This window comes from Lynx rufus, unplaced genomic scaffold (assembly GCF_022079265.1).
Source record: "Lynx rufus isolate CCGP_SWC_20201006 ecotype Redwood Valley unplaced genomic scaffold, mLynRuf1.p SCAF_3, whole genome shotgun sequence".
Taxonomy (NCBI): domain Eukaryota; kingdom Metazoa; phylum Chordata; class Mammalia; order Carnivora; family Felidae; genus Lynx; species Lynx rufus.
In genome coordinates this window covers 201,513,884-201,526,325 of record NW_025814845.1, presented here as the reverse complement: position 1 = coordinate 201,526,325, position 12,442 = coordinate 201,513,884, and the positions used below count along the sequence as shown (strand labels likewise).

General features: G+C 52.2%; 1 protein-coding gene across 1 annotated transcript in view; it reads left to right on the top strand.

Annotated features, from left to right (window-relative positions):
* Nucleotides 1–12,442, top strand: part of DLGAP2 (DLG associated protein 2) — a 177,838-nt gene that overhangs the window by 59,126 nt on the left and 106,270 nt on the right. Inside the window, exon 3 of the mRNA XM_047091590.1 lies at nt 2,027–2,238. Within this exon, the coding sequence (XP_046947546.1) occupies nt 2,027–2,238 (212 nt within the window). The remainder of the gene's footprint in view (nt 1–2,026; nt 2,239–12,442) is intronic.

Here is a 12,442-nt window from a genome sequence, read left to right as displayed (position 1 = left end):
GAGCTGAAGTTGGATGCTTAACGACTGAGCCACCCAGGGGCCGTGAGGACCGATTTTTTTCTTGAATTAAAAATAAGTTTATTTTCTGTTGTAACTGCAGTATATGTTCCAAGTGGTCAATCTGGAAAATACCAGAATGAAGAGAACTGAGGAGCCCGTAATCACTCTCCCAGGGATGACCCCCACTCCACATTCTGCCAGCTGTGTCTTCATGCATAATGCAGGCGTATCTATTTTTTTTTTTAATTTTTTTTAACATTTATTTATTTTTGAGACAGAGAGAGACAGAGCATGAACGGGGGAGGGTCAGAGAGAGGAGACACAGAATCCGAAACAGGCTCCAGGCTCCGAGCTGCCGGCACAGAGCCCGACGCGGGGCTCGAACCCACGGACCGTGAGATCATGACCTGAGCCGAAGTCGGCAGCTCAACCGACTGAGCCACCCAGGCGCCCCCAGGCGTATCTATTTTTAAAGTATAAAAAAAATTGAGCGCAGACTGTATTTTAAAACCTGCTCTCTTTCTCCCCCGTGAACCTCTTTCCATGGCTGAATACATGTTCCTCGGCACAGTTATCTTGGGGGCTGAAGTAGGCATTGTGTGACTGTGGTAAGTACCGAAGCTGCTTCCTATGGGATGCTTCCGTGTTTCCTCCCTTCCCATAGTGGCTAAGTCACCAACCCCTGGCACCGAATCTGACAGTCTGCGGACACCTCCACAGAAGCCACTTGCCGGGCCAGAGAGCATGAACAGGCCGAGATCTTCGGCTGTCTTGGTCTGTGGACATGGTCTCGTGCCCGTCTGCACCGTGTGGGGACCCGCACGCAGGAGCTTAGTGACGCTCCCTGGAAAGGCTGTCGAGGCCACCCGGCCAACTGCCGTTCTGCAGCCCCAGGGACTGGCCCGTGTGAGTCCCCCAGCCACAGAGCGCCGTGCGGTCAGAGCTGAGTGAGGACCTGACGACCTGGAAGCTTCTGCTGGAGCCGCCCCTCATCACGGCGTCTGGGTCTGCTCCACTGTGTACTCCTGCCGCGGTTCCACAAGCTTCCCGTGTACCTGAGCCGGTTCGGGAACGTGCTGTTTTAGAAAAACGTGCAGACGGGACCCACGTATGCCATCGCCCCCGGGGCTGTCCAGATGCCCGCGCCTGCAGAGTTTACAGGGACCGTGGGGGAGCTGTGGTCCTGGCCACTGTCCTGGGCTATCTGTGCCAGACGTCATGTGCCGGAGCGATGCCACGGTCAGGCGTTTGGAGGAACTGAATAAGGCGCTTTCCCCCGAACGCGCTGCTGTTCCGAGCTGGTGCGCGGGAGCCGGCAGGGTGCTTGACCAAGCGGGGTGAACGGTGAGGAGCGCCCGACCCTGGCGGCACGGAGCAGATGCGCCCGTGGTGCTGGGACTTCGCTGCTTACGGAGGGAGGTGCTCGGGTCCCAGGTGTGGCAGGTGGGTCCCAAGGTGCCCGCCTGCTCTCCCATCTCAGGGCCGGGCCCGGAGCCTGGGAGCTGGCGGTGCATGTGGGGCCTGTCGGGTCTGTGAGCGAGCGCGAGGATCCCACACGCCGACGCCCCTCGGCCTCCAGCCTCACCGGCTCCTGTACCCGCACCCGGGGCGAACCCCAGGGACGCCGCCCTGTCCCGCCCTCTAGTCTTCCTTGTCCTCCATATCCCGGAGACCTCTGTGCCCCCCAGTCTGCTCAACACGATTTCGATTTCCTTTTGTGCCAAAAGGAAGCAAATCTGAAATGTGAGCGGTGTTGTTTTCTGGGTGCTGAGATTCCAAGTGGTTTCCTCTCCTCCGCCGTTCCTCATGTGCCCTCACTTTTTCCGTGTCTGTGTATCAGCCTTTTAATGGGGAAAGGCAACAATTGTCCATTAATGTCCTTAGGGCTCAGCTCCAGGAAGCACGTGTCTTCACGCGCCCCGCTCTCAGTGACAGGCGGCCATACGAGGCGTGTCTTCCAGAATTCGCAGAGCATCTGTCCCCCGCGAAGAGCCCCTGACGCACGCGTGTGTCTGTTCCCCCCTAGGTGCCTCAGGACGAGTGGGGCGGGTGCCCCACGGGCGGCAAGGACGAGGAGATCCCCTGCCGGAGAATGAGGAGTGGGAGCTACATCAAAGCCATGGGCGACGAGGAGAGCGCGGAGTCCGACTCCAGCCCCAAGACGTCGCCCACGGCGGCCATGCGGCCAGAGCCCCTGCTCAAGCCCATCGGACCGAGGCCACTGGCAGATCTCCAAACGTAAGCCCTCCTCCCCCCCTTCCCTGTCCGGCCGTAGGCCCGTCGTGGCCACCTTCACATTTCTGAGTTGCGGATATTAGATGGATGGCCACCAGTCTCGAGACCTTCAAAAAATGTTTTGTTTAGTTCTTTTAAAAGCCACACGTTACCTGGGTGATTTCTGTGTCAGTTAATCCTGAAGCCACTGTCGTAGCCACTGTGATCCATCCTGTGTTCTCAGGTGATGGAGGGTTGGTTTTCCAGGAGCGTATTTGTGTGCGCACGTGTGTGTCCGTGTGTGAAAATCACGATAGGGGCTGTGCTGTCGGCTGAAACTTTGTAAGTGCGTTTGTAGGCAACCTTTCTGTTTGCGGGGGAGGGGACAGAACCTGTATGACTTTCACAAGTACAATAGCATATGCTTTATGATACTGTCCAAACATAGATGGCTGATAAATTTAACTGATTTTCAAAATATAAGCAGGGGAAACTATGTGGGAAAGAGGTATTCATATGAACTGTGCAAAAAAACATGGCCCTTACCACTCGCCTTGCTCTGTCTGTCCAGTCCCAGCAGCTAAGTTTGGATGCACATTTGACCCTTGGGCAACACGGGCTTCTGGATTCGCTGACCCCTTGGCCGTCGAAAGTCTGCGTACGACTTTTGACTCCCCCAAAAGCTTGACTACTAATAGCCTACTGTTGGCTGGAAGCCTTACCAATAACATAAGTAGTCAATTAACACATAGTTTATATGATGTATGTACAATATACCGTGTTCCTATAATAAAATAAGCTAGAGGAAAATGTTATTAAGAAAATCCTAAGCGGGGCACCTGGGTGGCTCAGTAGGTTGAGCGTCTGACTTCAGCTCAGGTCATGATCTCACAGTTGGTGGGTTCGAGCCCCCTGTCGGGCTCTGTGCTGACAGCTCGGAGCCTGGAGCCTGCTTCGGATTCTGTGTCTCCCTCTCTCTCTGCCTCACCCCCGCTTGCATTCTGTCTCTTTCTCAAAAATAAGTAAATGTTAAAAAAATTAACGAATTTAAAAAAAGAAAACCCTAAGCAAGAGAAAATACATTTACTGTGCTGCACTGTATCTATTGGAAAAAATCCACGCAGAAGGGGACCCACGCAGTTCAGACCCGTGCTACTCAAGGCTCAGCTGTCTGGCTCCTCCCCCTGCAAGCTGTAGGTTTCCCACGTGAAGGTTCGGCACCCGGGGACCCGCTTCTTTGTGTCTTGCTGGTGTCGCGGAGTCGTTCACCATAACCCGTGAGCATGGGGACGAAGCCCCAGACTGAGGTGTGATCTCTGTGTCGTTCCTGCCCGTGCTTGGTGCACGCGGTGACCAGCAAAACAGCGTTGTGACTCCTCCCAGCCCCTGCAGCTCGTCACTAACATTAGCGTGCAGGGTGCACAATCAAACTGTAAGCTGCAGCCGCATCTCACACTTCACCAGCGCAAACCACGTCTTTGCGACCTGGCTCGGTTAAAGTCAGTGACCGTGTTGGGAATGCCGGACGGGACGTGGGGTAGAGGCAGACACCGTGGCCTGTCTCACTCCACGCGGGTCTCCGCTCTGCCTCACACAGAGAAGACCGTCGGGTTTGTCGGGGACAAGCTTGGGGCGAGCACTGATGTGCTGGAGGGACGCCGGGGAAGGGAGGCGTGCATGAGCAAAGACACAGTCGGGCAGCGCCATTAGTGGAAAGCTGTCCTCAGGACTTAAGACGCCGTGGAGCCAGGCGCAAACCTGGCCGGCCACCGCAGCAGGGCAGGGGGCCGACCGGCTGTTTCCCTGGGCTGCTTCGGGTCACGTTTGACGATCGTGAAGCATCAGGACTCACACAGGCAGCCGCTGTGCCGAGCAGGTCTGGGGACTCAAGCTGGGGACAGTCACACACGGTCTGGGGGCTCTGAACCACTGGGCACGTGGCCACTGGCGTGGGCTGGCATTTGGAAAGTTTGTGATTCATGCCACGATTGCATACATTTAAAGCAAACCACAGGAAAGAAAAAGAAAGGCAGGCTGTGTTTTAATGGTGGGCGGGGATCAGGTCGTGTTCAGAATTACGAACTTTATTTTCGTGTTAATGACTTTCCTCCCCTTTGCCCTGCCGGCCCCCGGGGACTAGCCCTCCCCTGACCTTCTGCGTGTCTACCGTGGATTTGTCCTCGGGACCTGAGACCACCTCATTCTCCCGCGGGTGGAGACCGCCCGGGGTCTGGTACTGGGTGCCCACCAGACAGCGTTAGGAGTTTACATTTGTAAAACCCGCACCATGACCCAAAACTGTCAAAATTCCCTCCAAAACCCAAGAGCCATGAAGGGGCCGAGGCCGCCTGACGTCACAATCCAGGTGTGGACCGTCCACAGGCGGAAGTCAGGCTGGGCGGTCGCGCACGGCTGGTTCCTGAGTGCCTGAGCCACGTCCGCCCCGGTAGAAGTTGGGGAATGAGTCCTCAGTGGTGCCTAGCCGCTGACCCTCTTCAGACTCAGCCCGACCTCCGCCCTCGGCCCCCACGGCGCCACCCACACTGCCACAGAGATAACCTGGCTGTTGGGCTGCACTCGCCCACACTCCGTCCCCCCATCCAGGCTTCCAGTAAGCGCTGGGGCACCGAGCTGACTTCCGTGCATAAGCGTGCAGATGATTCTCTCCCCTCACCTGGCACGGCCCTGGAGCAGACAAGGCAAGGAGGGCGGTGTGGCGAGGTGACCCCGGGGTGCCGTGCCCGATAGGAGCCCTCTGTGGATTCGCCACGTCTGTGGAGGCCCCGTGAGTCCGTCTTCTGCAGAAGTTGTGCTACTGGGACGCACATCCATTAAGTGATTGCTGTTACTGCCTGGCAGCATCTTCGCCCATGTTGCATTTGTTTAGAATTTTATAGATTTTAGCGTGATTTCATTTCTTGCCATTTTAAGCGGCGTCACAAAAGCTCAACTATTTACTCAGAACCCCCAACTCGACAAGTGAGGTGACGACTGTCACAGAAGTGCCCCCCACAGGTTTAAAATGAAAGTAGCGGCTTTGACCCCACACCCAGAGAGTGTCTGCCTGTGGATGGCAGGATCACGCGCCCAGAGACCAGCAGGTGTCACGGGAAAGTGGACAAAGGAACGTGTGGAATCCTAAGAGCAGCGGTGGCCGGGGACCCCCAGATTAGCGGACCCGCGTCCTGGAGCACATTAACCTGCCCCTCACCTCACCCCTGTGACCACTGCCTATGGTTCCTGGGGACCTTCCCTGAGCACTGGGGATGCCCCCGGTCCCGCGAGGATCGTTTGCGTCCACTTAATCTGATATGCGGTCCCTTACCACAAATAGAGCGTCCCTATTCTGGTCTATTCTACACCCAGACTGTGAAGCAACATTGATAGTTCTTTTTTTTTTTTTTTTTAATTTTTTTTTTTCCAACGTTTATTTATTTTTGGGACAGAGAGAGACAGAGCATGAACGGGGGAGGGGCAGAGAGAGAAGGAAACACAGAATGGGAAACAGGCTCCAGGCTCCGAGCCATCAGCCCAGAGCCTGACGCGGGGCTCGAACTCACGGACCGCGAGATCGTGACCTGGCTGAAGTCGGACGCTTAACCGACTGCGCCACCCAGGCGCCCCAACATTGATAGTTCTTAAGTTGTATTTAAGTTGTTTCTTTTTTCTTTTCTGGTTAGTTGAATTGAGAAGTCAAAGCTCTTATAATTTTGAACATCTCTGAGTCCTCTCTCAGGAGAGTAGCATTTTAAATTTATGGAGAAAGGACTTATTTCAAGAACTACTTTATATATAAAGATAAGCACAGGTGGATATGAGGTATAAGCATAAGAATCTTATCAGTGTATGTGGGTGTGTATCATGTGTGTGCACACTTACACACGTATGCGTGTATGTGTGTGTGAATGTTTTATGACTTTCAGATGGAGAAGACATATCCAAACATTATTCCACAGTGAGAAACCACAAGAAAATGACAGATTTGAATTCATAGTATTAACAACTGACTCATAGTCAAAGTGAACAAACCTACCAACAAATTAAAAGTATCATCATGAAGGTAAAACAATAATTAAAATTATTAATTTTAATTAACAATGTTTTATTATTAACTGGGGAAATGTTTTGCCATTTAAGTGTCACACTTGTGTTCTTAATACATAGAGACGCCTTACAAATTAATGAGAAAAAATAAACACCATGATGTAAATATGGGTAAAGCCAGGAAAAGATTATTCACGTACCTTAGAAATCACTAAAACTTTCCAGAGCGTATTTTAGCATACCATTTGAAACTAGAAATCTAAAGACACATTCTAAAGAAATTCCTGAAAAACACACAAAGATGTACAAAAATACAGTGATGTTCACTGTTTCATCATAGGTCGTTGTAAGAAACTATAAATCACCTAAACACCCATCAGTGGGGATTGGGTCCCACTTTGGAGAACTTGTCCCCTGACTCACCCGCTCCTGCAGGGAGTGATGTGTGCAAAACTATTCCTTATAACGCTGTTAGGGCATAAAAGTTTAACCCACAGTCCATTGCTATCGGACTGACTAATAGATATACCAACACTAGAATGCCGTTTATAGAATATACTAGAACATTATGCAGCGATAAACATGAGTCAGACTTGCACGTACTGATGTGGCAAGATACAGGTTGTATAAATTTTAGAAAGCAAAGTGTAGCACGTTATGAAACACGCACTTCCTGTATAATAAAGACGGAGAGATAAGAATGAAATTCCTATAGGTTTATATTACATAAGGAAACAATGAAAGAATACATAAGAAACTAATGAAAACAGTTTATGTCTAAGGACGGAGGGAAGGAAGTAGGCGCCGTGGGGGCAGGAGAACAGCCTGGTGTCCATCTTCCCTGCTTGGCGTTAACGCCATCACTCATGCAAGTGTGCGCTCTACTCAACGGTGTATGAGATGCATCTTAAATAAAAGGAGAAGGTGAACTGAACTGTCTCATCCGTATGGCAGGATACTAGGTAGGCAGCCAGTCTGTATAGCGAGGTGTCTCTACCAATTCGCCTAGAGGGAGGTCCATTTAATCCTTCATTGGGAAAAGCAGCGTGGGGAGGTGGCAGGTGAACGGAGTCCCAGTCCTGCCTCGGATTCGGATGTAGGCCCGAGGGAAAGTCCATCCGTGCCACCCTGACATCTAGAGGGAAGCCGGGACCCCTGCAAGACCACCATCCACAGAGCTGGGGGGGTTCAGACCCCTCCGGCAGGGACCGGATTGGCAAGCTGTGTCTCGTGAGGCAGGGTCGGCCTGAGTGTCAGCAGCTGCTCACAGCTGCTAGTGTAGATCCGTGGGGACCCCCGGCCCACGGGAGTGCACAGCCCCCCGCTCTTCTCAACAGCCCTCCGCCGTCGGGAACAGGGCTGGAAATGGGAGAGCCCCCCACCCCACCCGCTGGGGCAGCTGTGCGGTTCCCCACCTTCGGGGAACACGTAGAACCCTGGGGCCCCTGGCTGGACCGCAGCTCCCTGTGGCACAAGGCCGTAAGCTGCCAGAGGGGGTGTGGGCAGACACGCGGGGGAAAGGTAGCGGAAAAACCCCCCACCCACAGTCCTGGCTCCCATCCTCATCCGAGAGCGGAATAGCTGTCCTTCCACCAGGAGGGCCGGGAAAGGCTCCCCAAACAAGACCGGGGCAGGGTGCAGCTGCCGCAGGGGTGGCGGGGGCCCTGGAAAGCACTCCCCCTCCCTGCGTCAGACACGCAGGGCTTCTAGTGGCCGCCTGTTCCACACAGCGAACATCCCCCTGCCATCATCACAGGATAGCAAACAGTGGGAGGGAGGACAGCTGGATAGAAGCCCTGTCGGTGGCCCAGGCACGTGGCGGTGGGGACATCCAGCCCTCACCCTGAGACAAAGGCAGTGGTGGCCGGATCTCACCTGGCAGAATACGAGGTATGTCCGCTCCCAAACACGAACCCTACTTACCTCTGTTTCTGCCATCGCGCGCATGGTGGCCAGCATCCCCCAGAATTTAGACGTAGTACAACAAAACCCACTCTCAAGACGCAGAGCCACCCAGAGAATTTAGAGACAGTGAAGCTATCAGAACCTCAAAATGCTTGGTTAACATAACAAAAGACCCAGGGGAAGAGGGTGAGGGATGAAAAGTGCTAGGAAGAGGCAGACAAATACTGCAAATAAAAATCGCGTCAGAAAGAAGGCGTCTTGCCGATGAACTCATCAGTGGACGTAACGTAACTGAGTAACCAATCCGGGAGTTTGAAGACAGGTCCCCAGAATTTACCGAACAGAAGCTCAGAGGGGAAAAGAGTGGGTGAAAAAGCAGAAAAGAACATTCCGGAGCCTGCGGGAAAATACCTGACACTCTCGCACACGCAGGATGGGAACCCCGGGAGCAACCGAGGAAGGCCAGCACGTCCCAAGAGTGCCCACAAATAGTGACACAAATCCCAGATTGGAGAATCTCAGAAAATCTCGAGAAAGAGAAATACAAGAAACCAAACTCCACACGTGTATACAGACGTCGTACTCAAACTAGCAGAAACCAAGGAGACAGAGAAAAGCTTGAGGAAAGCTACAGAAAAATAAAAGCCGCTACATACAGAGGAAAAAAAACTTGGGGCAGACTTTTCACCATAAGTTACTGGAGCCGGGAAACAAGGAAGTGACATCTTTAAAGCACGGGAAAAAAACAAAACAAAACAAACAAACAAAAACACCGTCAGCCAGAATTCTAGACTGAGAAACGTCTTTCATGGGGCACCCAGCTGGTTCAGTCAGCCAAGTGTCTGACTCTTGATTTCGGCTCGGGTCACGATCTCACGGTTTCGGGAGTTCAAGCCTCACATTGGGCTCTGTCCTGATGGCGCAGAGCCTGCTTGGGATTCTCTCTCTCCCTCTCTCTCTCTCTCTCTCTCTCTTTGCCCCTCCCTACTCATGCTCTCTCTCTCTCTCAAAATAAGAAGAAAAAGAAAAGAACAATGGCTTTCATGAGTGGAAGTGAAATAAGGGCTATGTTATAAGAACCAAAGCTGGAAAATCGTTGCCAACAGACAAGTAGCACAAGAAATGTTGAGGGGGCGCCTGGGTGGTGCAGTCGGTTAAGCGTCCGACTTCAGCCAGGTCACGATCTCACGGTCCGTGAGTTCGAGCCCCGCGTCGGGCTCTGGGCTGACGGCTCAGAGCCTGGAGCCTGTTTCCGATTCTGTGTCTCCCTCTCTCTCTGCCCCTCCCCCGCTCATGCTCTGTCTCTCTCTGTCCCAAAAATAAATAAAACGTTAAAAAAAAATTAAAAAGAAAAAAAAAGTCACGGGGTGTTCGGAATATTCAGAGCCCATCTAGAGAGAGTGACTGGGGGTCTCTCAAAGCGCTTCCCTCATTCCCACCAGCACCGTGAGTCTTGGCGTTTTCTGTTTCCTGATCCTGGGACCCCGTTTCGGATTTGGGCTCCAGGTCTCCTTCAGACCGCTCAGCTCCCGGCACGTCTCAAACAGCAGCCCGGAAGCCCGCTTCCCATTCCCCATGCCGTCCTCCCCCTCCGCTTTCTAGCTCGGATGCTGCGTGCACCCGGTTAACGTAGCCGAGTCCCGTGGCAGATGCTTCATGGTCCAGCCCCGGGACAGCCTGTGAGGCCTCGCTTCCCACTGGGCCCGAACTCCCGGGTCTACATTCCGGCCCTCCGGAACCACTCAGAGTTCCCGGATGCACCACGGGCCCCAGCAGTCCTGGGCTCTTGCTCATGCTTCAGAGCCCAGCTCAGGATCACCTCCTCTGGGGAGTCTCCCCGGGTTAGGTGCCCCTGCAGGGTGTGCTCCCTTGGTGCCCCGTGCTTACCGCTACCACACGCTTGCGTGCTGCCCCCGTCACTCGTGTGCTCGTGAGGGCAAGAGAAGCGTTAGGTCTCATTGCCCTTGCGCCGTGCACAGAGTGAGTGAGCTAAGCCAACACCTCAGGAGCCACTTCTGAGGAATCCTCGCTCATCAGCTTAATTACAGAGCGGCTCTCAGGACACCGTCAAAGGAATCGTTCGTCCAGATTCTAAAAACAAAGATCCTCAGTTGGCAAGATGTGTGCAAAGCTGATTCACACCCACCCAGATCCTTACACTCTTCCATTAGTCCAGGAAGGGACCAGATGCTAGCCTCCTGGAGAATATCGCACACCTTAAAGCTGCGCTGCTTCCGTTAACAGGACACCATGTGCTCCCACGGAGAAAGCACCCTCTGTCGCGGTTTCCACTGCCACCTATGGGCTGGTGGCTCCGTTTCTTTCCTTCAGCTGGAGGAACCCCGGAGCTCTGCGTCTCTGGGGCGCTGCTCTCCTGAGTCCCGCCTCCTGGCTCCCAGGCAGCCTACAGCCTCTCTCGCCAGGGGGCACCGTGCCCCCAGGTCCCCACCCAGGAGGGGAGTGACCCCACTGTCGGGGGGGGGAGGGGGTGCACTCAGCTTCGCTGCTCGCTTCTAGTTCTCCATTTCACGTGCAGAACAAGGACCCGGCCTCACACATCCTCACCTATTTTATGTTTGTCTAGTACGTTCCCAGCTTTATCTGATTTCATCTCAGGTTTTCAGCACACGCACTGACTCTGGTCTCCTTCTGATTCTCTTCCTGTTGTTTTGATGTTTTTAAAGTCAAATCAAGAACTAAGTAAAAGGAAAGGCAAGTGAAAAGTTCCTCCTTAAAATTTCATGTTTTGTTTATTCCGTCTACTCCTCCCGTCTTTCTAGTGTTTGACTCCGAGAGCTGGTTTGCAGCCTACACCAACTAGTACTGTTCCCACGACCCCGCCTCCTTTTGCTCATGAAAACCCGTGAGGACCATCAGCCCAGTGGGCTGCAACACAGGGCTTGTCCAGCCTTTTATGGGGAACCACACATTTAAACCCATAATCTACAGAACACAGAATTCTGCTTAACCAACTTTTGCTTATTCCACTGCAGATGCAGACAAGGAAGGCGGGTCTGGGTGGTCCTCTGCAGCGAGAAACCCTCATAGTGGCCTGTGTCTCGAGAAGCCGGGGACACTGAAGCTTCACGACCCAGACCAGAGTGGTGTCTGTGTGGTCCGGGGGCCAGCCTCAGAATACACCATCAATCCATTAATTAAGTTACTAAATTGATTTTTTGAATTGCAAAATTATTTGTACTCCTTTTACAAGCTACCCCAAGACAGAATTATATGAAGTAGAACGTCAATCTCTCTCTCACATTCCCGTGCCTTAGGGAGTAGCCATTTCTGACAATCACACCCTGTCCGGACATTCTTGTGTGCACATAAATGTATATATGCACATATAATGTATACATATAATGTATAATGTATATATATATACATGGGGAACTGCCTCTGGGTTTTCATTCCTGCATGTAGTGTGCAGAGAAAAGGTAACTGTGAGTGAGGGTGTCACCTGCTTGCTGCCGGGATGGCACCACGGGGGGATCCCCTGGGACCTGTGTGCCTCTGAACCTGCATCCTCACAGTATGGCTACGGAGAATCTGACTAGAATGGCAGTAACTCCAAATTAGCTTTTACGTTTACTGGTGCCCTTAGTCTCTGACTAGTTTAAATATCTACGTCTGTACAGTCCTGAGGGGTAGTCATTGTGCTGACACTGCCCTATTGCGTTTCTCTAAAACCGCATCAGGACACTATCTCAGAAACACCTGAAATACCAATCCAAAAACCAGAATACTGAGAGATACTTATAAGCTCATTGTCTGTGGGCAACCCTACCCTGATACCAAAGCCAGACAAAGAAACTAAAAACAAAACAAAAAAACTACAGGCCGAAATCGCTGATGAATATTAATGTAAAATCCTCAACAAAATGCTAACAAAGAGAATTCAACAGCACATTAAAAGATCAGACTTCTGAAGAATACCTTGAGAATCTCCCAATTTAGACCGTCGCCTTATGTCAAATACTGGCGCCTTTGTGGAAGTCCATTGCCAATCCATGCATCTCTAGAAACATCAGGAAGTAAGGGTCTTAGAGTATTCTTATGGATTGGCTTATTGGGAAAATAATTTAGGCTGCAGTGTCAATATTAGGGGTCATCTTGAGAACAGAAGGTGGGCATCTGGGATGCAGCTGGAGAATGTTGTAAGGGCCGGGTTGTCCAATCAGCTCTTGCTTTGGTTTATCAATTTTCTGTAGCTCTCCTGTTTTCTGATTCATTAATTTATGCTTTTGTTGATTTTTTTCCTTTTTGTCTCCTTAGATCC